Consider the following 27,618-nt stretch of genomic DNA (forward strand, 5'->3'; position numbering starts at 1 on the left):
TAGAATTCCATGATAGAATGAACATCACACAATCCTGCAGATTTAAGTCACTTACCTGCAAGTTCTCACCCCACTGGGACTTTCCTTCCAGAAGTGCATCCAGTACCGCACGGCTGGGCTCCCCATTGACTGGATCATTGCCACTCACAACATAGTATGAAGCTCGGACCCGCTTGAAGAACTCCAAGTCGGTGTTCTTCCCACTGCAGTGGTTGGGGATGTAGGCCAGGTCTACATAGACAGGGGGTCCAGGGAGCACAGATAGACTGCTTTTGGGGCTACTGGAAACTTTGAAAAAGAGAAATCAGGGGCTAACAAAATCCTGAAGCATCTGGAATGCAGGAAGATTTCCTACAGCTGCAGAGACTAAGTTAAAGGGTCTGGGTTGGCTCCTTCTCTCTGCTACCGAGAGGAAACAAGAGTGAATGGTCTGTCCCAGCAGTAGCACAGAAACCAGGTGGGAAAGGGAAAGGGTTGCAATTCTTTAGTGCCTGACTGAGCAGCTTTGGGATCAGGTCCAGAATGGCCTTTGCTGCAGAAGGGAACCAAATTCCCCTTGCTTAGCTTTGGTAGAGTCATTAGCCCAGTCACTATCTGGTTAAATAGCCTCAGTTTTGGTTTCTTAACCTATCTTGGCTATAGCAATATATCCTGATGTCCTTTATCTGACAGCCTTTGGAATCTACAGTAACATCTCCAGGAACTCCTGCCTGGCTCTTAATGAGTCCTAGCAGTTCTTTCTGATGACTGGCTCACGTTCTCATCAATATTCTGCTCCTTCAGCATTTCCTGTCATCATTTCTGCATCCTTCAGTCATTGGGTAAGAGATGTTCCCAAGCGCAGAGGCATAGAATCATACACATATTTAGACAAGGACCTCAACATGGAGATGTGTGAATGCATGCATTCACACAGCCACGCCCATACTAGTACAGACACATAGCCAAATGCACACTGCCAATCATGTGCAAACTGCCAATCATGTGCAGTATAATCTGTGCAGACACTAGGAAATATGTGAGTACACACAAATATGTGAATACAGCATGTGCATGTATTTACACCCCCCCCCACACAAACACTTTTTTGTCCATATGTCTCTTAGGCCTTTAACTCTAAAGTTCCCATGGTGTTTGGGCTGATACACGAACTGGTCTGTCAATTAGAAAAAAAAGTCCAACAGGGAAGAAAGAAATGAAGAGGCACAATACTAACAAAAACTCTGCCCCCATTTGCCCTCCTCACATACAGTATAATCTGTATGCCTCATTTTCTTTCCATACCCAGTTCATGGCAGCAGACAGGCTAAACACCAGCATTAACAAGAGACAAATAGCTCAGGGAATGTACAGTGGGTACAGAATCTGTCCCTTCTAGCCTGCACATGTGACACTGGCTGACATCACTCTTGGCTGGGCATTTGATGGCCTGGTGGCTCATTATACTTTCTAGTGGACAAGTGTCCATATCTCTAAAGCCACCTAATGACATAACCTTATCCCCTCTCCTTCATTTGCCTGACCTTCCCCCTCCCCTCCTACAAGTCTTTCCTCCTTCTCCCCATCATGTGTCTCTCTTGTTCTCCTTGTCTAACCTCATCTGACCCAGTGATTTCAGCCCATCTTAGCTCCTGATCCCCACACACCTTCCTCCCTTATGCTCCTCCTTAACTCTCCCCTGGCTCTTTTTCCCGCACAATACAAACATGCTTTCGTCTCCCACCTTGAAAAACAAAAACCCTAATCCTGACTCAGCTGGCCTCTCTAGCTGGCACCTTATCTCCCTGCCCGCCCCCCTTCAGCTCATTGAACCTCTGACTGAACTGAAGCTGGGACTGGACAACAGGGAGGGATCACTCAATAAATTGCCGTGTTCTGTTTATTCTCATTGAAGCATTTGGCACTGGCCACTGTTGGAAGACAGGATATGGGGCTAGATGGACCATTGGGCTGACCCAATATGGCTGTTTTTGTATTCTTACGAATGCACTGGTTATAGCACCTCCCCTCCAATTCCAGCTCAGACGCTCTCCAATCCCGTTTCCACTCCTTGCACACCACTAAAACACTTTTGGCAACGTCTCTAATGCTCTCTGCCTGTCACAGCTCAGAACCAGTTCTCTATCCTCATCCACCATCATCTGTCAGCTGCCGTCAACACCATAACCAGGCTCTTCTTGACAGCCGGTCCTCCCTTGGCTTCTGTGACTCTGGCCTCTCCAAGTTCTCTAACTGCTCCTTGACCATGTCCTTCTGAGGAGCCACCTCAGCCCCCTCTCCAGTTTTCCATTGGTGTTCCACAGGGCTCTGTGCTTGGCGCCCTTCCCTTCTCCCCCTATGCCTTAGCTCTGGATCATCTCATCTGCTATACTACTTCAACTCCGAGCCCTGTGTGGATGACTCAGAGCCAGCTCTACTGCTGACCTGTCTCTATTTGGCCACTCAAATCTCAGCGTGTCACTTGACATCTCTTGGGGATGTCTAGCCATCAGTTCAAGCACAACATGGCTAAAACAGAGCTCCCAATCTTCCACCCCAAACCCTGCCTGGTACCTCCTATCTCGATCACTGGGGACAGCACCACGATCCTGCCTGTCACACATGTTCATAACCTGGGCAGCATGTTTGGATGTCATTGCTCCAGGACCTCACATTCAGGCTAGGTTTCAATTTTGCAGAGTCTTTCTTTATAACATCCCTGAGCTACAGCTTTATCTAGTCACACAGCTAACAACTGTCGTCCAGATGCTTATCTTCTGTCGCGCTTACTGCACCCGCCCTCTCACTGGCGATGATTAAATAACTCTTGCCGCACTCACAGCTGTTCAGGCGGCCACTGCAGAGACCTCTTCCTTAGTCTGTCACTTGCCCGTGTCACCTCTCTCTTTGGATTCCTTCCATTGGCTTTCCTTCTCTACTGCATCAAACATAAGCTACTTATTTTCACTTTCAAGGCCCTTTATGGCATAGCCCCACTCTACCTAGCAGCAGCCTAGCCTAGCCATCTCCCACTTGTTAAATTGTCAAACATCTTTATGCTTCCTCCCATGTTGCCTCTCATGCTTGGGAGGCACTAGCCACGAACAGCCATAAAACTACCCCATAAGCCACCTTCAAATGCCCCCTCAAAAACTCTCCTGTGCCAGGATTTCTACAAAAATCTAGACAGTGGTTTGGTCGCTGGGGTACTGAGACCGCTGCCCATCATGGTGACCAATAATGTTTGTTTCATTGATCTCTCCCCCTATCTGTTTGTATCCAGCTGATGTTGCTTGTTTTATAGTTAAATTGTAAGTGCTTTGGGGCAGGGTTCATCTACGCGTTCTGTATTTGTACAGCGCCTAGCGTGCTGGGATCCTGGTCCATGACAGGGGCTCCTGGGCACTACCCTAATACAACGAACAACAACAGTTGGCCTCCATGATGGCACTCGTAGCAGAGTGCCCAAGGACTGCATGGACCATGGAGACTGAACTTCCCTCTCAACTGGTTCCTCCGAGAAGGACTGAGACACAGTGGCAGGGACTAGTGTGTGTGTGTGTGGGGGGGGGGGAGAGAGCTGGTCTCTACACTGCACCTCTTCTGGGGATATAGAGAGGATTTCAGTCTCCAAGACTGTCAGTCAATCTGGCATCTTCCACGGTGAGAGGAGATGCCAGGATGACCAAGGTTCTATGCAACTCAGCTGCCCCCTGTAATTTCAGGAATTAATTGTGGAGGATACTCCAATCTAGTCTCTGTTCATAGTTACATAGGGAAGGCAACATCTCTGCACCCAAATGAACTCCTAGTGTCATGATCAGTTCAACCCTGGAAAATGTAGCAACAGCCACCATAGTTAGGTGTCTTATCCCACTGTTAATATTGTAGTAAGGTGGGTTCTGCTAGTCCCTCTGAGACCAGAGAATTCTAACTACTGATCACTCTGTGGAGAACATACTCCCTGTGTGTATAACAGAATCTAAACATAAAGGGTTTAAATTACCAGATGTTTGGCTTCATTGCTACTGACTTTCCCTGCATTTTTTTTAAATCACTGCCTATCACAATCCCTCAGCACTTGCAAACTCACTCTGATGTGCTAGGAAGTGCCCATTAACTGCCACTCAGTGCCCTAAATAATGCAGCAAATGCTTACATTTTAGTTAGTGCTTTGCTTATTGTTTAAGCAAAAGAGAATTCTCCTTTGGGGAGGGATTTCTTACCAGGGTTTGTTTTGATGCCATTAACAAGGGTCTTGCCCGGGTTGCTGTGACTGCTCCGGGATAACTCATCTTTCTCTTCTATATGAGAGGGCTGCACTAATTGGGTACGTGGTTTTGACTGCTTCTCTCCTCCATCTCGCTCTTTTTTTGCAGTGGTAGATTTTGGAGACCTGTCTAACGGCTGCTTCACAGGCGTAGGAGACCACTTCCCTTTGACATCTATTTTCCGGGCAGGTGATGATGATTTGGGTTTACTCAAAGGCTTCCTCACTCCTTTGCTCTTTTCTTTCAGATCCTTTTTGGATATTTTATCAGTTCTGCTCACATTTTGCTCATTTACCAGCATTTCAGGGTCCACCATGCAGACATCTGGATGAGGGGGATGAGGATGGGGATCTATCATTGGAATAGGTTGTGGATCATGGCTAGACCTTGTGCTGCCATGATGTGAAGTACCCACAGCTTTGTCTACTGGGAGGAAATCTGCATCTTCATCTGAGTCCATGGCAGCATCAGCTGTGATGGATGGACATTCCTCTGTCTCTGGAGGGACATCAGAGTCGGACTGGGAGGTTCCAGAGTCACTCACTGATGTGGGAGGGGTTTCCTCTATCATCGTGGCTTGTACATCACTACCAGTAGTGTGGTGTGGCCTCCCCTTCACTGAAGGATGACCTTCATCCTGTGAGAGGTCACTGTCTTCAGAGAAGTCATGAGGACTTGGGTTGATGAATGATGGAGACAACTCACCCTTTCTCTGTTTATATCCACAGGAAGAGAACTTCTGCCTATTGTCAGAGCTGGCTCCTAAACATGGCTCTCCCTCATGGGAAGCATCTCCATGGTCCTCAGTTCTTCCTCCCCTTTGTGCCTCTGGAAAAAAGGGCTGGAAGATATGGTCAGGGGACATCAGTGAAGAAGGCCGGCTCTGCCTAGCCATATCCTCTTCTCCCAAGGATGGTGACACAGTCCAGTCAGAATCAGGAAATGCTTTCTCATCTTTCACCTCTGCAGCACTTTGCACATTTCGGAAAGCTTGCGGACTTGTGCTCACTTCTGTTGGGCCATTGGCTGTGGCTGCTGCTTCTTGCTGATGAGGAGGAAATGATGTCAGTACATCAGGAAGTGAGGTCATTGCCATAAGCGTTTCAGTGACAGATGAGTGTTGTTCTGGGCTGGATGCACAACTTTGCTTTTGTTTTTCTGTGGACAGTGGTGACATCAGTGTACTTTGGCACTCAATTCTGCATGGCAGCGTGTTATCCACATCACATGTGAATGCAGAACCACAGTTCTCAGCAGATACAAACCCTTCAGTTTCAGCTGGATATGTTTTGACAGAATCAGCTGGAATCAATGGAGACACATCCCACAGGCTCCTGGTGTCTGGCTCTGCTCCTGTGTATGCAGAAAGCATGTGGGAGTAGAAGCTTTCTGCTGTAGTGTGTATCACAGGGGTAGTGGCTTCAGGTGAGGCATCCTCTGACAGTCTGGGACAATCTTCTTTTGCCCCCTGTTGGGATGCAACTTCTCTTTCCACAGCCCCAGAGAACAACTTGTCTTCTTTATATGGGCTCAATGGTGAAAAGCTAAGGGAAGATGAATCTACACTGGTATCTTTTTTAGAAACCTCCAGGTACTCATCTTTCTTCCCATGGTCTGAGAGCAAAGCATCAGGAAATTTTAAAATAAGAGATTTGTCCCCTAAGTGGCCTGATGAGGATGTCTCATGTCTAAACACAATGGATGGCTCACGTTTTTCTAGAGAGGAAAATTCAAACCCAGATGAAGATAAATCCATTTCTTTACTTTGCAGTGCCAGACCCTTTTGATGATCCTCTTTCACATACTTAGCAGTAGACTTTAAGCAAATAACTTTGTCTTTGTCACAGCCCTCTGAAGCAATCTCTGCATGGTGATAATCTGTTATTAGAAAGCGTGCTTCCTTTGGGGACTTTTCAGCATCTTTTCCCTGTTTTAAAGAAATGTGTCTTGAATAGGACATTTCTGATGCCCAAACTTCTCTGCATGTATCTGTCAGGGTACTGTAGCCAGCAGTACCTGTCTCTATAACTGTTGCTGTTTCAGTTTTCTCAACTCCAAGTTCCTCTTTCTGCACTGGATCACAAGGGGAGGAGGCAACTGATGTTGACAAATGAGACTCTTGGTGCTTGTCCTGGTGAAGCAGCTCTGACACCTGGGCCATCTCCATTACGGAAATGTCTGCATACACTTCCTCCTCACCGACTTTCTCTGGTGCTTGGGGAGGGCTGGGCAATTTGGACTCCTTTTCAGATTTCTCCTTTGCACCTTTTTCTAACTCTGAGTCACTGGTGCTCTCTTCTCCTCGTCCTGCTTTTTTGTAGTAAAAGTCTTTGGGCTGAGGCTCCATTGGTGACAGAGATCTCTGCTCCTGGCTGATAGAAATTATGTTTTCATCTGGATGAGCAGCTTCAATGTAAAGAGCTCTTTCTTCTTGATAAAATGCATCTGTGGTGTGTGTAAGAGGAGTGCACTCACTGCTTCCAGGAGAGGAAGGAGGCAGGGTCAAGTATGGTTCTTTTGGTGCGGCAGTTGATGAGCTCAGCCCATTCTGTCCTTCTTGCATTTCCTTGAATCTCAAGTCACTGGGCATCCCATGCTTATCTGACTCTGCCAGGGGTGAATATCTTTCATGGATGTCTGTGTATGCAAAGGAAGAATCCACTTTATCTTTGGGGGAAGCTGGGGATGACAGCTCCTTTTCAGCAGAGGTGTAGAGGCAAGACTCTTCTTCTTTTGCAGAGATGTGATAAAGGAGCTGTTTCTGAGACACAGATACTTTCTCTGTCCTAGAGGCCACAAATGTAGGCTCCAGCTTTTTCTTATCAGGGTGACCTAGGTTGTCCACATCCTTCAGGATAAGGCTTGGAAGCCCAACTCCAGACACAACTACCTGGTCATAGATGTCAGCATACTGGAAAGTCCTCTCATCAGGGTAGGGCGTTGGTTCCCTTTCTTCCTGCTCTAGCTGTTTAGCATGGTCATCTCCTTTGGATGCACAGACCTCTTTCTCAGCAGGACTGGAAGAGGTCCGAGTGCAAGACTCTGAATGATATTCCACTTGGCTGAAAGAACCCATGTCCTCAGAATGGCCTATGATGTCACTGCTGCTTTTGGGATAATATGGTCCTGAAAAAGAGTGCATGGTGTTCTTTGACGCTGCATCACTGTCTTTTTGGGAAGCTGCTACATATTCATATTCTGCTGGGCTTGTAGAGTACAGAAGAGCAAATGCTGCTGTACTCTGCTCTTTGCTTCCTCTAGGGTCATCAGGAGCCTCAGTGGGTTTGCTTTCAGCATTCTGCCCTATGTCTAGCATGTATTTAGAGTCTGATGTTTCTTGGTTCAAAGCATCAGCATCTGATATCTCCACTGTGGCCCCCTGCAGAACTTCAGCCTGCAAAACTGGTTTGCTTTGGTCTGCCATGAAATGTTTTTCTAGTTCTTGTGTACTTGTGTCCACTTCCTTTTCTAGAGCACTAGGTGATGCAGGCAGAGGAGATACTGTCAGTGCTCGGTCTAATGATTTAGCATATAGATCCAGGACTGCTTTCTCCTTATGATCCAAGTAGGAGTAATCTTGTTTAGATGGGAACAATGACTCTTCCCTTCCTTTTGCTGCACTTGATGGTTTGACCTGTTTTTCGTCTATACAGACATGCTGAGAAGATGGGGTTGCTCTAACTACTTCTGATTTTTCGGAAGAGGTGATCTCAGTAGGGGCTATTTCCATTTTATTTGTTTCCAGTGAAAGTCCTTTGTCCTCCCACTGTGCAAATTCTTGTGCTTCTGCTGAATCTACTTTGAAATGTCCAGCTTCTGTTTCTTGAGGTACAGGCTTGTCTTCACCATAACAAAGATAATCTTCCTTCTTAGGCAGATAGCCTGCCTGCCTGGGGGCATCTTCTTCCTGGAAATATCCATATTCTGAGTCTGAAGTTTTCTCCTCTACTGTTTCCAAGGCATAACCTTCATATGCCATAGAATATATAATCTTTTCCTCTTCTGTTACAGTAAGAGAAGATTTTTTTTCATATTCCTGAACCTCATCCAAAAAAGTGCTCTCTCTTTCCTTATCATACTTCTGTTGGCTTTCCTTACTTCTTATCTCTTCCATCTCCTCTGGAAACCACACTTTCTTCTCATAATTTAGATTTTTCATATAAATATCTTCCATTTCTGGAGATTTTTCTTCTTTAGTTTGTGTCTCTTCCATGAAATCACATGATTTGACATCTTCAGAGCAAACGTCTGAGGACTCTTTATCCTGAATTCGTCTGGATTCTGTGAAGTGTAAGAACTTAATATCTGGAAAAGTTTCTTGAGAGCACATTTCTAAAGCTTTTCCCCTGGCCAGGCTCATTTCGGTTAAAGAAAACACTCTGGTATCTTCTGGAGATACTTCCGCAGAAGACATTTCTGTGGGTAACATATCTTTAATTGGGCTGTGTTCTGGGCAAAGAGCAGATTTTGGTTTTTCTTTAATGATATCTTTGGCAGCAGTTTCCTGTGATTTTTCACTTGTAGCTGGGCTCTGCTGCATGAAATGCAGGGGTATGACAGCTTCTGGGGAGAATTCATTAGTGGATGTGGCTAGAAATGTTTCTTTAGCAGGGCTCTTTTCTGTAAAAGTAAGAGACTTAGTGTCTTCTGGAGAAGTTCCTTTCATGAAAATGTCTGGAGATGTTTCCTTACCAGGACTCTCTTCAGTGAGAGAAATTGATTTGGTGTCTTCAGGAGAAATGTCTTTAATGAAAATGTGAGTAGATTTTTCTTTTTCTAAGGTATGGCCTGTGAAATATAGTGGTTTCTCTTCTTCTGGAGAAGCTTCTCTAATGGAAATATCTGAAGATTTTTCTTTACAAAGACTTTCTTCTCCAAAAGAAAGTGATTTGGAATCATCTGGAGATATTTCTTTAATGAAAATTTGTGAAGATTTATCACTTTTAAGTTGGCTTTGTTGTGGAACCTCAGCGTTTTTGGGAGATATTTCTTTGGTAGAAACTGGCTCTTTAGCTGTATATTTTGCAAATTCTAGTGAAACGTCTTGCATCATTTCAGTTTCTTTAAACTCCGCCTCCTTTTCTGGCTTTGAAATAATGTCTGTGCTGGGAATGTACAGTTTGGAATCATCCTTTTCACTAATTTCAATGGTTTCCTGTTTGTGATAAGAAATGTGTGGCAGCTGTTCTTTTCCAATGGGCAGTTCCTGCTTTTCATTTCTGGGAAACATGGACTCCATAGGCAGTAGCACTTTGTCAGCTAAGCCAGGCTTCTCCTGTATAACAGAAGGCAACTCTTTTTCAGGGATATCATTAGCCGCAGGTGCTTCAGCTTTTTTAAGTGGTTCAAATTCACTCTCAGCTCCCTTTTTTACACCAGAAGTTTGTCCTTCACCTTTCTTTACAGAAGCATCTCTGTCATTTTCAAATAACTCTGCTTCCACAGTTTCCAGTTTCTCCTCCACAGGGGACTGATGGAAAGGTGTGTGTCCAGCACTAGTGGGGCCAGATTGTGTTGGAGATGCCATCTTGACTGTGCTATCATCAGGACTTATGCATCGTTCCTCAGCTTCTCCAGAACTGGAGTCTACCTGGGAAAGCTGTGTTTCCTCTGTGGATAATAGCAACATGGATGCTTCTGTGCGGGATTCAATTGAAACATCAGCCAGGTGCCCTTGTTGAGTAAACAGCTGGGCACCGTAATGCCCTCTGAGTTTCTCAGGCATCTCAATATTTGGAGTCTCATCTTCTTCTTCCTCTTCTTCCTCCTCTTCCACCTCTTCTTGCAGGCCCTTCTTCTGAACTTTGAATTTTCTCTCTCCTTCTGCTAATGCCTGGAAGTCTTCAGAAGGTGGAGATTTAAAGCATTTGTCCTCCTCTAAGGAGGATGTTGGAGAGATTGTGCCAGCAGAGGGCACATAGTCTAGGCCTTGGGTGGCTTCAGTCCGAGAGGAGGGTATGCTGTTTACTGTGTCCAGAAGTAACGAGCTTTTTCCAGTCTCTTCTGTTTGTGGAGCTGTTATGGATGCAACAGACTGATCTTCTGCTACTGAAGTGGCAAAAGAGGAAAGCTTGTCACATTCTGTAACAGATGTGGCAGAGGACACGTGTTCCTCTTCAGCCAGTGGGGCTGCTACAATGCTTGTAGGATACACAAGGATTTCAGATTCTTGGCTGATGTAGCCCTTGGCAGCAATATCAGTAGTGGAGGTGGCTTGGATACCATGTACTGCTTCAAAAGAGCCTGGGTGATCAGGCACAGAAATATCATATGCACTAACATCATACTTCAAGTGTGGGATCCTCTCTTCCTGTTCATCATGTATTTCCTCATCAGAAATGGTCTGTTCAGTCTCTGAGTAGCCAGGGATGGTTTCATCCTGGATGTATGAAATGTGTTCTGCTGTGGTTCCTGGGGGGACAGGTACACTTCTCAGGTAGTACTCCTCCTTAGTTACCTCCTTTTCAAGTAACTTACTTTTCTCACTGATTTCCTCACTGAACTCTCTTTTCTTTTCTTTAGCACTGAATTTTGTGCCCTTCTCCTCATCCTGGTGTAGCTGATAGAACTCTTTAGTCTTCACATCCTTTTCCTCTGTGTATTGTTCTTCTATTTCTTCCAGTTCTGCCTTCTCTATCACATCCTCTCTCTTTTCCTTCTCACCTTCCTCACCTGTATCCATCCCCTCAATGTACTTTTCACAAGTCTTCATTTCTCCTTCCCTCTGCTTTCTGTCCAAAGATATTTTCTGCTCTTCTTCCTTCTCTTTGAGTTCTGGGGTCTGAGCTTCTCTTGCTGCTGCTTCTGTGTGCGTTGGTGCCTGCCCTCTCTCATCTTTGTGAACCTCTGGTAGTAGCTTGGCTTCCTCCCTTCTTTCAGTTTTTTCTGCAAACTCTCCCATCTCAAGAGGTTCCTCCAGGGCTGCTCTTCCATCCTCAACTGTTTCAGCCTGTCCTGCTCTCACCTCCAGCTGATGGACTGGCTTTTCCTCACATGGCAACTCTCTTTCCCTATCAAAGGTGATGATTCCTTCATCTGGGGAATCTAGAGGAGTCACCTTCATCATGATGTTCTCTTCCAAAATTAGAGCTTCATCAAGGTGACCCTGAGCAGTCATCTCAGGGACCCTCTTTCCTTCAGTTTCAGGTCCTCTCATGACTGCATCACTTGCTTCAGTATCAGTCATTTCCTGAGCCACCTGCAGCTCCACCTTCTCTTCATGATTCAGCTCCTCAAAGTCCTTGGTCAGGTCCTCTGGTGAAGACAGGACTAATCTCTGCTCAGCCATGTCAGCCATTCCTGGCTCCTGCTGTACAGGTCTCTTCTGTGCTGGTGACATCTTCTGTTCCACAGGTGCTTCCTTTTCAGCTTTGACTCGGGTTTTCTCAGTTTTGAGTCTACCTGGAACTTTTGCCTTGTATAACGTTTTCCTCACTTCTGGGGTAAACGGTTTTAAGTCTGGTTTAGACATTTTTTTCAGCTCTGGCTTGGCTTCTTTCTTTGAATCTTTTTTTTCTTCTTTCTTTCCATCATCTTTTTTAAAGTCCTTTCTCTCTTTCTTAATCTCTTTCTTTTCTTTGTCCTTCTTCTCATCCAATTTAGACACTTTCTCTTTGAGGTGCTTCTTGCCAATCTTGTCTTTGGTTAGTTTCCTTTTCTCAGCTTTGAGGGCATCACTTGATTCTGTCTTTATCTTTTCAGGTTTAGCAGGTTTCTCGGGAATTTTCTCAGTATGTTCTTTCACTTTTTTCTCAGTTCTGGCCTCCTTTACTATCTCTGGTTTTATCTCCTTAGCCGCATCATCACTTGCCTCTTCTTTTCTGGCCTGCTTTGTTGCAACTGGCTTGGGGGAAGATTTCAGACTCTCTTTGCTGTCAGTTCGCTGTTTAATCTTGGTCTGCTTCAGAGAAGGTGGAGGTAGGCCAGAAGACATATCCTTCTGAGTAGCTACTGGGTACCTCAGAAAATCCAGATGCTTGAGCTTCTCAAGACCTTCCAATATTTTATTTTGTGGAGCATTTCCAGGAAACAGAACTCTTACTATTTTTTCTGTTGGGCTTGCTGGCAGCCAAACCACCAGGGCTGTGATGGAGGTCAGATAGGGGACAGAAATCTCACCTTCTTTCCCATTTGCTAGAATGATGCCAGTCTTTGCTTTGCTATTCCCAGCCCATTTCTGCATTAGAAACTGCATCTCCTTACTGTCCTTGACAGGATTCAGGATGTACATATCTAACTTACCAACCCCCATCTTGTGAAACAGAGTAATGGGCTCGATGGTGTTACTCACCACCCTATAGAGGGGTTCTGATTTAATGCCGAGTTTATTCAGGTACTGCAATGTCAGGCAAGCCTCTTCAATGCTTCTCTTGACTTTCATGGATGATTCAGGCATCTTAAGCTTTTCAGGAACATTAAAAAAAACAACCCCAAGTTCTGGAGAGATGAGGTTCTTCATCCAGTCACTGTAGTTGGTGGAGCCTTGAGATTGCTCCTCATCCTGCTCAGCAATCTTCCTCTGCAGAAGCCCATTAATGCCAGGTAGGTTGTCTGCCCCAATGTGGGTCAGGAGAATGGAGTCAATTCTGTCCAGATGCCTGACCAGCTTCCAAAAGCAGGATTTCCTCTCAGAGCCACCATCCACTAGGATGTTAAATCCATTGACAGCAAACAGAGCAGAGTCCCCTCTCCCACCGGGGAATATGTAGCAGCAGGGCTTGGACAGTTTCAGAAAGCCTCCAGAAGTGGGAGGTTCCAGAAGATCAAATGGAGTTGGCACATCCACAGTCTCAGAGACATACTCTGCAAACTCAGAGACCCCATCCATCTCAGGCAGAACTGGGTCAGGATTCAGTTTCAGATTAATAAGCTGTTGGAACTGGGGGTGTCCAAGGTTGCTCCAGTCTCCCTCTCCCAAACACGACACAGTGAGGGAGGCCTTGTTATCTGGATCAGTGTTGCTGAGAAGCTGGGCAACCTATGAGACAGACAAGGACAATCACAGTCAGACACAGTAGTGAGACATTGCAGCATTTAATTCTTTTAAAGCAACGATTAATGTGGGACCATTAAGGACTCCACTGACATATTACAAAAGAGGCCATGACAGAGGGCAATGCCAAACTGCATCACTCCTTCAGACACGCACAATGCCTCTAGCAGGCCCCTGACAATGCAGCTGTTAGGCCAACTTTGGCCAGTGTGAGGTATGGGCCAGAGCCTCGGCCTTGCTTTCTCTTCCAAAGCCTAATGCTACTGAGGGGGGGGGCCTAGCCAGGATGAGATCTTTTGCTTCCTTAATGCCAGGACTGCAAGTGTGACTGGCTCTCATGCACAGCAGAGGCACAAAGGGAGGGGCCTCCTTGTCCTCTTCCCCCCCTGCCAACAAGGGCACAATCTGCCCCTAATCATGGGGTGTGTAAAAGCAACTGTTTCCCATAGATCTGTGAATCCTCTCCCTCAGCCCCACTCTTTCCAAAGTACATTCTCATAGTTTCCTATCAACTCTCACTGGCTGGCCATTATCCCATCTTCTTCTTCGAGTAATTTTCCAGTCTCCTAGTTATTGAAACTTTAGTTCCTTGATTCTGGGATTTTCTTTTCTACTTAGATTCATTGTTTCTCCTGACCCAAATTTTAAAAGGCTAGGACCCCATTGCTTATTTGGCAAGTGTGGGGATCTATCATCTGATTAAAAATATAGAGACGAGAGTTAATATCTGTTTCACTATGCAGATATGCAAATATATTGACTAAAGTCATATTAAAAATTAAACAGCTTATATTTTATGAATGTTAGTGATAATATTTTGCATGGGGTGCTTTTGCTTAAAAAGACCCTACTCAGCTGATGTCTTGACAATCTGGCCCCATGAAGGAATGGAAGCAAACAGTCAAGTTGAGAAAACCCAGAGAATATATTGAGAAAAATAAACTCTGAAATCCAGATTTCCAGGCCTATACGTGCAGTTACAGTGATTGTGTCCAGGCGGTCACCCTACACCCTAGCCAGTTAGCTGAATGTCTCACTACCACAAATGCACATTCAAATCATGTACATACAATTTTGAAAATGTGGGCCCTAGTGCTTAGTGAATATTGCAACCAGACCAGAGACAGCTGGAGCAGGGCTTAAAACTGTCAAAGATACAAGATAGTGTTTCTGAGTGGCAATGAGAATAAATAATAATACAGTTTTTTATAGAGAGGAACTAGAATACAGCTAAATAAATACTACATTGCATTTCTAATTATCCAAAGATCTCAAAGCTTCATACATATACTACTTAACTCTCCCAAACTGTAGAGCGAGTGTGTGTATATATATTACAGTCACTGGATAAATAGTAAAACTAAGGAAAAGGGTGTGACGAAGTGGGAATGTTCTTGCTGTGTTATGGGAATGCTGAGTGGAGAGTATTGACCTGGGAAAGTTGCAGGGGAGTTGTGCTGGGACGGCCTGCCTTGGGGAAGGGAGCATACCTGAGCATGTCACCTGAGAACCCAGGAAGGGGGTTGAAGGCCAGGTGACACCTCTGCCCAGAACACTGAACAGAGAACACAAAGGCTGGGGGAGCGGCCAGGGGGAGGCTGAGAGAATCTGGGGAGAGTTTTCAGTTCTGGAGCTGGCTGGGAAATGGAGAGGGGCGCCCCGACGGGGCTTGGGCTTCCCAACAGGTCTGTGGCCTCCCTGGGGGCCCCAGATGGACCTAACTAAAGGGGTCCTGTTGTCTGTACCGGCAAGATCTGTTTTAGTCCGTGTTCCTGTCATCGAAATAAACCTCTATTTTACTGGCTGGCTAAGAGTCACCTCTGACTGCGGAGTGAGTCGGGGGGCAGGACCCTCTGGCTTCCCCAGGACCCCGCCTGGGCAGGCTCGCTGTGGGAAGCGCATGGAGGGGCATATGCTGAATGCTCCAAGGAAAGACCCAGGAGGTGAAGCCGTGTGAGCTTCTTGCCCTGAAGACAGGCTGCTCCAAGGGAGAGGAGGCTCCCCAAAGTCCTGACTGGCTTTGTGTGGAGCAGTTCCAGAGCATCGCCCGGGGACTCTGTGTCAAAGGGCCACATTTTCCAAGGTGGCATATGATTGTGGTGGCTTCAATATTTGGGTGCCCAAGCTGAGGTACCTTAAAGGGACCTGATTTTCAGAAAAGCCAGATCACCTGACTTCTGGAAATCAGGCAACCCTAAGGTGTTGCAAACTTGGGATTCAAAAATTAAAGCACCCCCAAATCACTTTGGAAAATTTTGACCAGTGAATTGCTCAAGACCCTATAGTAATTTAGTTCACGAACTAGGAGAATTGAGAGCCAGGCTACTGACCAGCACGCCAGGGCATCTGTGCTCTGGAAATGGAGCCCAGGCCCCCTGGCCTCTGTCAGCTGGAGGTGAATCGAGATTGTCATATCATAGAATATCAGGGTTGGAAGGGACCTTAGGAGGTGTCTAGTCCAACCCCCTGCTCAGAGCAGGACCAATCCTCAGACAGATTTTTGCCCCAGATCCCTAAATGCCCCACTCAAGGATTGAACTCACAACCCTGGGTTTAGCAGGCTAATGCCCTATTTATACTCACCTCTGGATCTGCAATTATCTCAGCAAATTTCTGATAACTGAAGGTCCCAGTTTGCAGGATCAGGTCTCCTTCTTGGTCTGAGCTCTGACCGCACAGGAGCAGTAGTTTGTGGGCAGATGAATCACAAATCAGCAATCGGACCTGTTACCGTAAGACAGAAAGTTGTCAATGCTCAGGTTTGAGTTCTATGGTTCTCTGGGTTTCTCACGAGTTCCACGGTCTCAACCAGTGACAGGATCCAGATCATAAGAGTCTAGTCCCTGGTCTAGAGCAGTAAGATGGCTAAGTCACACTAAGAGTTCAGGCCCAAGTAGCTGGTCAAAGCCAGGCTTTTCTACATAAAGGCTGGTTGCTTGTAGAGACAGAAGCACTCAAAGATGCCTCTGCTGCCTGCCTTACCCAGCTCCAAGCCAGGCTGGGCTTTTCAAAAAAGCACAAGGAAGTACACAAGTTCTTGAAGCCCTTTTGCAAACGCCACCTCCAGAGCAGCTGCATACCCTTGCTCCCAATCCTCAGCCTCTCTTTGGGACACGAATCAACAGAGGCCAGGGATAAGGAGACGTTTCCCACAGCAGGGGGTTGACAAAGCTTGCTCCATTCAGAAATCCCATCCAGCTCCGCCGTTTCTCACAGGCTGACGCTCTCCTTCCTTCTTGGTAGAAGAGCTTCACAAATGCTTTAGAAATTAGGCAATTCCCAGGAATTAGCATTCTTCCACAGGGCTAATGTGTGACATGGCACTGGCATGTGTTCCTTTATCTAGAAATAACCTGGAACATATGGCAATGGATGCAGCATGGATCTTCCTGCTGGGTAAGCACACCAGGCACACAGCTGGAAATAATTCTGCTGGCTGCACACCAGGTCTGGGAAAACTGCTCATGAAGGGTGGGAAATGCTCTATTAATGAGCTAATGCTTTGGCTGCGCTTGGGTCAGCATAGGCAGAACAGCTGATGTGGAGAAAATGCCAATGTCTTCCCATTGCAAGAGGCCGTTCTTGGTCCTTACCTCAGAAACGATGCTGTCCACATTGGGATTTACCAGGATCACTGTCTCCAGAGTCTCACTCTGGTGATGAAGGGTCCTTTGGCCTAAGGAGAGACAAGCGGAATAGAAGGGAGGAAAAAGCCTGATGGGGTTTTGCCAACAGCTCTGCCCCCAGTGCTTCACTTTACTGCAGACTTTCCCCTTCCCCTTGGTTCCAAGGCCTCATGTCATGTCAGGGTGTGGTTTAACTCTTGGCTTCTAACAGGCCAGAGTCATGCCCTTTCCACACAAAAACAAACCAGCCTTGGTCTGGCCCAGCACAGGTTGCCACCCTAGAGCTCAACACTGTAGTCCATGTGGGCTCTCCCCTATGCTCATAAAATGCCAGCAGGCACTGGGGCCTCACTTGCACACTCATGTTGTTATCTAGTTTCAGTGCAGTTGCCAGGGAAATGTAGCTTGGGAAGGTAGCCAAGTTGTCATTGCTATGGGGCTCTGAAAGCTAATTAATGGGAGCTGACTCAACTCTGCTTGCCCTTCACTGGGGACAATGCAGTCCTTGAGGGGAATTTTTTGTCATTCTCGGGAAGTTTTCTGACTCACAGTCTGACTTTGAATCATAGAATGTAAGACGAGAAGGGAGCTTGATAGAGCAGCTAGTCCTGACCTACCACACTGAGGCAGGACTAAGTATTATCTAGCCCATCGCTGACAGGTGTTTGTCTAACCTGCTCTTAACAACCTCCAATGACAGAGAACCCACAACCTCCCTAGCCAATTTGCTCCAGAGTAGGGCAGAGCACATGCTGAAGTTAGCAGGTGGGATTAATTTCCCTCATCCTCTGTAGCTCAGTGTGATTTACCAAGGTTAAATTAGGCGTTATCTGGAGTTCTTTGAGATGTGTAGTCTCTAGCTACATGTGCTCCATGCACCTAAGACTGGAAGACTCTTGTTAGCAGTTCCATTGGTCTGTACTTGCACCCCACTCCTTCTTGTGCTCCAAACCCAGGGCATAAGGGTCAGCATGGACCATACACCCCTCCAGTATCTTTAGACTGCTAATAACCCTTGGAGATCCAGCAAAGGGGAAGGAGCGCGGGCATCCCCTCTGGCAGTCTGCGAAGGACACAAACAATCTAGGCTATTTCAGAAAGAGCCCTTTGCAGGTAAAATGCCAGTCCTTGCACATCTAGACAGAACAGCCTGCTATCCTCAGCAGAGGCATGCAGCTTTGTGAAGAAGACAAGTAGGCAAATAGTCTAATTTAGATGGAATTCCGAGATCACTGTGAGGGTGAATTTCAGGTATAATCACTAGGAATCCCTAAGGAAGATCATATAAAGTAGCTTAGTCATAAGAGCCTCCAAACTCACCTACTCTTCAGGCTAAAGTGATGGCCACCACAAAGGGAAACTTCCAACTCCATGGGGAGTGCTGTTGGTACCCAGGATCTCGTGACTCTCCCTTCCCCACCATGTGCTGGACAGATGGTGTGGAGATCCAGGCCTGAGAAGCTAGCAGTGCCCTCAGAAGCAGTGTATCTATCCCCAGTTGCAAGGGAAGGGCATGAACCTTTTTTTTTTGGCAGCACCAATGACTCCTTACCATGGTGTGATGGTGCCATCAGTGTGGGAACTTCCACTTTCATTTCTCTCTCACTACTTGAGATAATCCCACTCCTGCAGATAACACTGGTTTTGGGATGCTGTTGCTCTTCAGAGCCAGGAGATTAGTACCACGTTCTTTGTGAGCTCCTGACATGTGATGTCTCACCTGACTTGGAAGGTATCGGCAAAGAGGTCTTCTTCTTGGATGAGGACATGGAGGAGGATTTCTCTCACTTCTTGGAAGAGTGCTTCCTATCCACCTCTTGCCCCTTTTTTGAAGAAGTTCTTAGTTCTTCTCCTATCAGCCCTGGAGCCAGAGATCACTGTGCTTGGAGGGGTGCTACTCAGTTTCTCTGCAGAATGTACTGGGGGGGAGGAAGGCGCGTCTGATGGACCAGGGTCAGACTGGGGCCTCATAGCATGAGTTATTAAGAATTTCTGAAGCCTGTACTCACAGGCTTGACAGGTTTGGCTTGGGAAAGAACAGCAAATGCTGCACTTTGAGGGGCTGTGAGCTTCCCTGAGGCAGTAGAGGCATTTGACATGGTCTTCATTGACTGGGAAGAGCCCAGAAAATTCAGCTCTTGAATCCTGGGATCTTGGCCTCAACTGCTAAAAACTACCTAAAACGATTATCTAAGAGCTATTTGTAGGTATTTACAGTTTGATGCAGCTGAAGCGAGCAAACACTACAGACACTGAAGAGGTGCTGTCTCAGACCACGGTTGGCAGAAAGGAACCGGAGAGGCAGTTGGTACATCCTCTTGGTTTGGAACATGAGGAGGAGTGGGGCACAGGTATGGACCAGTGGACACTGCTAGCAAAAGTCTTCTGGACTCAGGCCTATGCAGCGCATGTGCACCAAGTAGAATACACATAGGGACCAATACACAAAGAACACAGGGATTCTCAGATTGCATCAAACCAGTGGACCATCTAACCACATGTCCTGTTGCTGACTTTAGCCAAGACCAGCAGCTTCAAAGGAAGAAATCCTGCAGCAGGCAGTTCTGGGATAGTCTGCCCCACGGACAGTTTACTCCTACTGCTATTGGTTAGGTCAGCCTGTGGCCCAGAAGCAGGAGCAGTTACATCCCTTCCAAAGCTTTTTTTTAATCATTACTATTATAACTCTGATTATCCTTGTTATTCATATAACTGACCGATCCTTCCTGGAGTCTTGTTAAGTTCTTGGCCTCAATAGCAGATTGACTCAAAAGGATAAGAATTGAGGGAACCAAGATTTCCATCTCATGGATTCATGGGTCATGATGTTGGGTAAACACATTCAGTGCCCCTTTAATATACTGCCTTGGAAAGGATGACAAAAGACAGACCCTCTGCACAGGCACATGGAAGCAAAGATGGCAGACAGGAGAACTTCCAATCCATCTAGGAGAAAGCAAATTCTAAAATGACTGGTAAAGGCACAAGAGACTGGAATAGTCTGTAGAGGCTCTTGAATGCTTACATCATTTCTATTTCACAGACACAATTCTACCAGTACAGAAGAGTCTTTCCCAGAGAAATACAAGGATTCCCTTTTAACAGCCCTGTAACTATGCTCTCAGATGAAGAGCTTTCTGATCTGAGTGCAGAGGCAAGAGATCCAGGCTCAGGAGACGCACCAAGTGCAAATGGGGCTAATAGAATTGCACCTGGTCAGCAACTGGAGCAACCAGAATCACTCTGCTGAGTTCCTGCCAAAAGTTCTGGAGAACTAGCAGTAAGAAAGAGGGACACGGGGAATGACAGACAGTATTCAAAAAAGAACTAGATAAGTTCATGGAGGATAGGACCATCAATGGCTATTAGCCAGGATGAGCAGGGATGGTGTCCCTAGCCTTTGTTTGTCAGAAGCTGGGAATGAGCAACAGGGGATGGATCACTAGATGATTACTTGTTCTGTTCATTCCCTCTGGGGTACCTGGCATTGGCCACGGTCAGAAGACAGGATATTGGGCTGGATGGACCTTTGATCTGATCTACTATGGCCATTCTTATGTTCTTATTCATATCCCCAGTGCAATATACTCACTAAACATCAAACTGGGAACCTAGAGTACAACATAGGACATGTATTCTGACTCAGATCAAAGAGGTCCAGGTCACTCCATTTGACCCAATAAACTAAAAATCCTTACAGGGTACTTGTAGCCCGCTCATGTTGATTGCATCTTGTACTTCATAACTGCTAGGGTGTTCTTCCCTCCAGCCAAAATGCAAGTTGAAAGCATGACCCTGTTATGGATGCACTAGTCCCAGAGATATGTTGCTTGTTGACAGAAAGAAGACTATGATTTCCCATTCTTTTCAGAGAAATCGTCATCACAGAATGTTGTCCTATAAGAACTTCCACTGCCTTCCTTCGGATCAGAGGCAGAAGAGTATGAAACCAACCCAGACAGCCCTCAGTCCCAATCAGTTCACAAATAGTGCAAGCTCCCTGTGCAATACAAGGTGAGCCTCTGCCTTGAGACATAGTCTTGGAGACTATCTGTTAGACTTCTAAACCACTTCTTCCAAGGGCAGGGTTGCCAGGCATCCGGTTTTCGTTAAAAGTCCGGTCGGCAGCACAGCAGGGGCCCAGGGCTAAGGCAGGCTCCCTGCCTGCCCTAGCTCCACGTGGCTCCTGGAAGCGGCCGCCAGGTCCCTGCGACCCCTAGACACATAGGCAGGTATGGAGGCTCCGTGTGCTGCCCCCACCCAGAGGGCCAGCTCCACAGCTCCTATTGGCCAGGAACCGCAACCAGTGGGATCTGTGGGGGCAGCACCTGCAGGTGCGAGGGCAGCATGTGGAGCCTCCCTGGCCGCCCATGCATCTAGGGGCTGCAGGGATCTGGCAGCCGCTTCCTGGGAGCTGCGGTAAACACTTCCAGGACACTGTACCCCAACCCCCTGCCCTAGCTGGAGCCCTCTCCTGCACTCTAAACCCCTCATCCCTAGCCCCACCCCAAAGCACCCACCCCCAGCCAGAGCCCTCACCTCCCCCACACACACACTCCAACCCCTACCCCAGCCCAGTGAAAGTGAGGGAGAGCAAGCAGGGGGCCTCAGAGAAGGAGGCCCTTCTATAGGCACTAAGATCAATTTTCCTACATTCACTCTAACCTAAGTGTGCTGAACAGAGAACAAATGATCTTTAGAACGTGAATCATGTCCTGATACATTTAGGATCTTAGAAGCCAGTTGTCAAATACAATTACATCTGCAGACCCTGATGATGAAGGTTGGTAGCTGCTACAGCCAGCTGTTCAGCAAATACGCCTGTGGCTGCTGCTAGCCTTAAGCATATTACTCTGCACTGACCGAGAGAGTCCCCTCCATTCTTCCTGTGCTTCTGCCTCATGGAGATACGGAAGTATACATCCTGAAAGGTTATAATCCTGACACAATAATGAGAATTAAAGTGTGGACTACACTGCTGTGAGAGGCAGTAGGCTTCTAGCACCAGCACCAATTATATAGTCTCCATTTCCCAAAGAGATTGGACCTCATCCCATACCAATCTGTTATGAGAAGGATTCCTGTAGAGAAATAGAACCCGGTCAGTTTTAGCACTACCTCAAACTGAAGGGCAAACCTCAGTCAATTTCAGGAACAACGGTTCTAAAAGAAAAAATGTAGATAACACAAAACTAAAATTAAAATTGGGTCTAGATCCTCCAGCAAAACTGTGACATCACAGTTTCAAGAGACGAAACCTGTGTGTTTCAGGTCCTGAGGAAGACCTCGCTGTGGCTTGAAAGCTTGTCTCTTTGACCAACAGAAGAAGGCCCAACAAACTCTGTTAGCTCACCCATCTTGCATCCCTAACAGTGTCAAGAAACTCTGACTTCTCACCTTTGGGGTTATACTGTGACCAAGAGTTTGCTGTAGTCCAAGCAGAGCAGAAACCCACAACTGCCTGTAATTAGGAATTCTGCAAATAAAGGCCACAGAAGAGTATGTCATCATCCCATGTTGGCCCTCTCAGAGGCTACAGATCCTACCAAAATATCCAAGCCAGATGCTGACTGGTGAAGAAAATCAGTCTGCATGTTCTCTGAAGGCCCAGAGCCCAGGAGGTGATGGATCAAAACACCAAGGAGAAGAATATCCAAAGGGGGGAGCCTGGCCTAGAAAAATGACACCCCTATTGAGCAACCACTGTAGAAAATGAGCCTCAGAAGCTGTAGACTGACGATACCTACTAGGATCCATAGCCTTTCCCTCTTGATCTTTCCTGCGATCTACATCCCTGGTGGGTCCAAGGCCAAGGCAGCTCAGGGAAAAGACGGTTACTCACCTTTGTAACTGTTGTTCTTCGAGATGTGTTGCTCATATTCATTCTAAGTAGGTGTGCGCGTGCCGTGTGCACGTTTGTCGGAAGAATTTTCCCCTAGCAACACCCGGCGGGTCGGCAGGCGCCCCCTGGCGTGGCGCCTTTGCGGCACCGTATATATGCCCCTGCCGACCAGGCCGCTCCTCAGTTCCTTCTTGCCAGCTACTCCGACAGTGGGGAAGGAGGGCGGGTGTGGAATGAATATGAGCAACACATCTCGAAGAACAACAGTTACAAAGGTGAGTAACCGTCTTTTCTTCTTCTTCGAGTGCTTGCTCATATTCATTCAAGTAGGTGAATCCCAAGCCTTACTAGGCGGTGGGTCGGAGTTGGAGACTGTTGAATGCAAAGAACAGCCAAGCCAAGAGCCGCATCGTCTGAACCGGGACTGCTGCACCAAGGCGTAATGGGCAGAAAAGTGTGCACTGACGACCACGTGGCTGCACGACATATGTCTTGTATAGGCACACGGCGAGAGGAAGGCAATCGAGGACGCTTGCGCTCTCGTGGAATGAGCACGGTAACTCGCCCTGGAGAAGTGTGAGCAGGCATAGCATGTTTTGATGCCAGGCCGTCACCCAGGATGATATTGTTTGCGATGAGACAGGGTGACCCTTCATCCTGTGCCTGCGACGGCAACGAATAGTTGGGAGGTTTTTCGGAAGGGTCGGGTGCGGTCAATGTAAAACGCCAGCGCCCGACGAACATCGAGTGAATGCAAGCTCTGCTCTCTTGCCGAGACGCATGAGGTTTTGGTAAAAACACTGGAAGGAAAATGTCCTGGTTTAGGTGGAATGGGAGACCACCTTGGGCAGAAAGGCCGGATGCGGACGGAGTTGTACCTTGTCTTTATGGAATATCGTGTATGGTGCGTCCGCCAACAGAGCGCGAAGCTCTGAGACTCTCCTGGCAGAGATGTAATGGCCACAAGGAACGCCACCTTCACGATAGGTACAGGAGAGAGCAGTTGCCAAGGGTTCGAAAGGAGGGCCATTAGTTTTCGAGAGAACCAGATTGAGGGTCCAGGAGGGGGCGGGATATAGCGGACCTGGGATACAGGCGCTCAGGCCTTGAGGAACCTCGAGACCATAGGTGAGAGAAGGCGGAGGAAGAGCCTTCTCCTGGATGGAAGGAGGAAATGGCCGCTAGGTGGACGCGGAGGATGAGAGCGCGAGGCCTTGTTGTTTAAGGTGCCATAGATATTCCAGTAGCACTTGGATGGGACCTGAGCTTGGTCCTGGAAGTCCTCGTGACTGACACCAGCAGGAAAACCTCTTCCATTTTGCCAGCGGTAGGTAGCCTGGTTGCAGGTTTCCTACTTCCCAAGAGCACTTGCTGCACTGGGTGGGAACAGCGCAGCTCCGCAGAGCTCAGCCACCAGGAGCCACGCAGTCAGGTGGAGGGACCGGAGGTCGGGGTGGACGAAGCCTGCCGTGGTCTTGTGATATCAAGTCGGATGGAGCCCGGCAGGGGAACCGGACTGGCTATGGACAGGTCCAACAGCGGGGTACCAGGTTACCAGTGTGTTGGCGAGGCTCACGCTGGGGCGATGAGAATTAGCCGGGCCTTGTCCTGCGTAGCTTTACGAGGACTTTGTGCACCAAGGGGAACGGCGGGAAGGCATAGAGGAGGTGGGTCGACCAGGTAGAGGAACGCGTCCGACAGAGAGCCGCGGTCGAGACCGCGGAAGGAGCAGAACAGGGGGGCACTTCCGGTTGGTGCGGGACGCGAAGAGGTCGATTCGGGGAAATCCCCACCGCGGAAAAGAGAATGGACTATGTCCGGACGAAGAGACCACTCGTGGGCTAGAAGGACCTGCTGAGCCGGTCTGCCAACACGTTCTGGACTCCTGAAGAAAGAGGCTTCCAGATCGATGCCGTGGGTTACACAAACTTCCCACAGCGTCATCGCCTCCTGACAAAGAGGGAGAGAGCGTCCCCCCCTGCTTGTTTATATAAGTGCATCGCGGTGGTGTTGTCCGTGAGCACTAAGACAGAACGGCCTCGCAGGTGAGGAAGAAAAGCCTGGCAGGCGAGGCGGACGGCCCTCTCAGCTCCCTGATGTTTATGTGCAGCGACAGCTCCGAGCGGACCAGAGGCCCTGTGTTCGACGAGACCCCATGTGAGCTCCCCCAGCCCAGAGAGGATGCGTCCGTTGTTAAGGAAATGGACGGCTGTCTGGGGTGAAACGGTAACCCCGCACACACCAGGGCGGGATTTCGCCACCATCGGAGGGAGTGTAGGACGCTTTCTGTGAGTGTGACAACGATGTCCATGCTGTCCCTGCGTGGACAGTAAACGAAGCTAACCATATCTGCAGTGGGCGCAGGCGGAGTTTGGCGTACTTGGTTACAAAAGTACACGCCGCCAATGTGGCCTAAGAGGCTGAGACAGACCCTGGCCGAGGTCGTGGGGAAGGCTAGCAGGCTGTCTATGATAGTGAGTAGTGCCTGGAAACGGCTGGGTGGAAGTGAGGCTGTCGCGACCATAGAGTCCAAGACGGCCCCCGATGAATTCTATCCTCTGGGATGGTACGAGGATGGACTTGTCGAAATTTATCAGGAGCCCTAGAGATCGAACAGGTCCCTGATGATTGTCATGTGCGCGGCGACCTGAGCCTGGGAGGACGCGCGAACCAGCCAGTAGTCCAGGTAAGGGAAGACACATATCCCCTGGCGACAGAGGCAAGCGGCCACTACTGCCATACATTTCGTGAAGACACGTGGGGCAGAGGACAGGCCAAATGGTAGGACCGTGAATTGAAAGTGCCGGTCCCGCACCAGAAAGCGGAGAAAGCGTCTGTGAGGCGGGTAGATCGAAACATGAAAGTACGCGTCCTTCATGTCGAGAGCAGCCGAACCAGTCTCCCGGATCCAAGGAAGGGATGATGGACCCAAGGATACCATGCGGAATCGTAACTTCCTTACGAAAGGCGTTGAGTCCGCGGAGGTCTAGATGGGTCGGAGACCTCCTTTCGACTGGGGATTAAAAAATAGCGGGAGTAAACCCTCGGCCTCTGAGGTCGTGAGGCACCTCTTCTATCGCTCCGAGTTCGAGAAGCGTGAGGACCTCCTGCCAGAGGAGATGCTCGTGAGAGGGGTCCTGAAGAGGGACGGGGAGGGTGGGGTGGGAGGGTGGAGGCGAAATAAACTGGAGATGGTAACCAACTCCACCGTGCGCAAGACCCATTGGTCTGAAGTTATCCGGGTCCACGCCGGGAGGAAGGGAGAAAGGCGGTTGGAAAAAGAAGAGGAGTCCAGGAAGGGACTGGTGCTCTGCTCTCTGGCGCACCTTCAAAAGTTTTGCTTCGGTCCCGCGGTGGTTTGGCGGTACCGTTGTTTTGCCCCCTTGGAACCGGACTGCGTCGTCGGTTCGCGTCTGTTGAAGGTCTTCACCCGTCCCGCCGTCTGTTGAGTCTTGGCGGGGGCGTGGGGGGGGATAAGGGCGCTGAGGTTGCTGCCGAAGGACCTCCGCTGGGTCTGCGGTGTGTGCATGCCCAGGGAGCGCATTATTATGCGGTTATCTTTAAGGCTTTGCAGCACTTAGGGTCGTCTTCTCTGAGAAGAGGCCCTGCCCTTCAAAAGGGAGGTCTTGTATGGTATGCTGCAGCTCCGGAGGTAACCGGACACTTGCAACCAGGAAATCCGTCTCATGGTAAGCCGACGCGATGGTTCTAGCTGCTGAGTCTGCGGCGTCGAGCGCAGCCTGTAAGGCTGTCCTTGAGATCTTCTTGCCCTCTTCCACGAGACTATTTTGAACTCAGGGCGGGAGTCTACCCGGGACCAGTTCAGTAAACTTGTCCATGGTCTGCCAGGTATTAAAATCATACCTGCCTAGCAGCGCTTGTTGGTTTGCCACACGTAACTGGAGACCCCCAGCGAGTAAATCTTACGGCCCAGCAGTCCATACGTTTACCTCACGCGATTTTGGGGCGGGGGCTGGTTGGCCATGATGCTCCCTCTCATTCACGGATTGGACGACCAGAGAGCATGGAGGGATGGGTGTACAGGTAGTCGTACCCTTGGATTGGGTACCATGTACTTTCTCTCCACGCCTCTGGCCGTTGAGGGATCGATGCTGTCCTAGAAGGGACTGCCAAATAGACTCCGCTTTGGCCTGAATAGTTCGTATGAAGGGCAAGGCGACCCTCGTTGGTGCATCGGATGAGAGAATGTCCACTACAGGATCCTCAACTTCCGGCACCTCCTCTGCTTGTAGGTTAATGCTCAAAGCCACTCTGCGGAGCAATCTTGATGAGCGCGAAGGTCAATAGGGGGGGCCAAGAGGTCGAAGTGCCCGCACTGCCTCATCTGGGGAGGAGGAGAAGGAAAGACCGGGGACCGGGGGCTCCCCTGCAGGTTGTTGATCCAGAGGATGGCTCGGTTCGAGGGTGCCTCTGGGTCCTGTGACTCGGCAACATCGGTTGCCGGAGGAGAACGCTGATGGTGCCTCTGGCACTCGAGCTGCACCAGCAGATCTCGCCGGCGGAAGGATCGCCTTGGGCTTGATGGTACGCCCAAGGCGTCCAGAAGGACCACTGCTGGGCTGGTCCGGATCTTGGCCCACATCCCCATAGAGCAACGCTGTCTGGTCGCGAGGAGCCGGAAGGGTGTCTGGAAGGCCAAGGCGGGCAGACAACCCGTAGGACTGGTGCCGAGTGACGGTCGGTGCCGGGGAACGGTGCGAGAGTCGAACCGGTGCCGAGATCGGGACCGGGACCTACGATCAGCGCGGTGCTGGGAGGTCGACCGGGAGGTTTCGGGTGCGCCGACGGTATGATGGACTTCGTCGGAAGCGGTGCCGAGAGCCAGAGCGACGTGCTGAGCGTCGGTCGTGACCTGGGACCGGTGCCGCGAGTACGACCGGCGCCGAG

At 48.6% G+C, this 27,618-nt stretch overlaps 2 protein-coding genes across 9 annotated transcripts in view; one reads left to right on the top strand and one right to left on the bottom strand.

Annotated features, from left to right (window-relative positions):
- Positions 1-27,618, top strand: part of PPIP5K1 (diphosphoinositol pentakisphosphate kinase 1) — a 222,927-nt gene that overhangs the window by 160,163 nt on the left and 35,146 nt on the right. The window contains exon 31 of one of the 5 annotated variants that reach the window (XM_032768638.2): positions 3,339-3,547. The exons of the other annotated variants lie outside the window; for them this stretch is intronic. Coding sequence (XP_032624529.1) covers positions 3,339-3,424 — 86 coding nt within the window. The 3' untranslated portion in view covers positions 3,425-3,547. Of the gene's footprint in view, positions 1-3,338; positions 3,548-27,618 lie in introns of those variants that run through there. 5 annotated transcript variants of the gene reach the window in all.
- The window catches only part of MAP1A (microtubule associated protein 1A), a 140,447-nt gene that overhangs the window by 2,459 nt on the left and 110,370 nt on the right, over positions 1-27,618 (bottom strand). For 2 of the 4 annotated variants that reach the window (XM_032768624.2, XM_032768627.2), the window contains 4 exons: positions 16,836-16,918; positions 15,826-15,966; positions 4,206-13,227; positions 56-288 (listed from right to left, as the gene is read on the bottom strand). In XM_032768624.2, the coding sequence (XP_032624515.1) occupies positions 56-288; positions 4,206-13,227; positions 15,826-15,966; positions 16,836-16,918 (9,479 nt within the window). The remainder of the gene's footprint in view (positions 1-55; positions 289-4,205; positions 13,228-15,825; positions 15,967-16,835; positions 16,919-27,618) is intronic. The other 2 variants (XM_032768626.2, XM_032768625.2) reach the window with 1 other exon arrangement.

The sequence above is a fragment of the Chelonoidis abingdonii genome, chromosome 9 (assembly GCF_003597395.2).
Source record: "Chelonoidis abingdonii isolate Lonesome George chromosome 9, CheloAbing_2.0, whole genome shotgun sequence".
NCBI lineage: Eukaryota > Metazoa > Chordata > Testudines > Testudinidae > Chelonoidis > Chelonoidis abingdonii.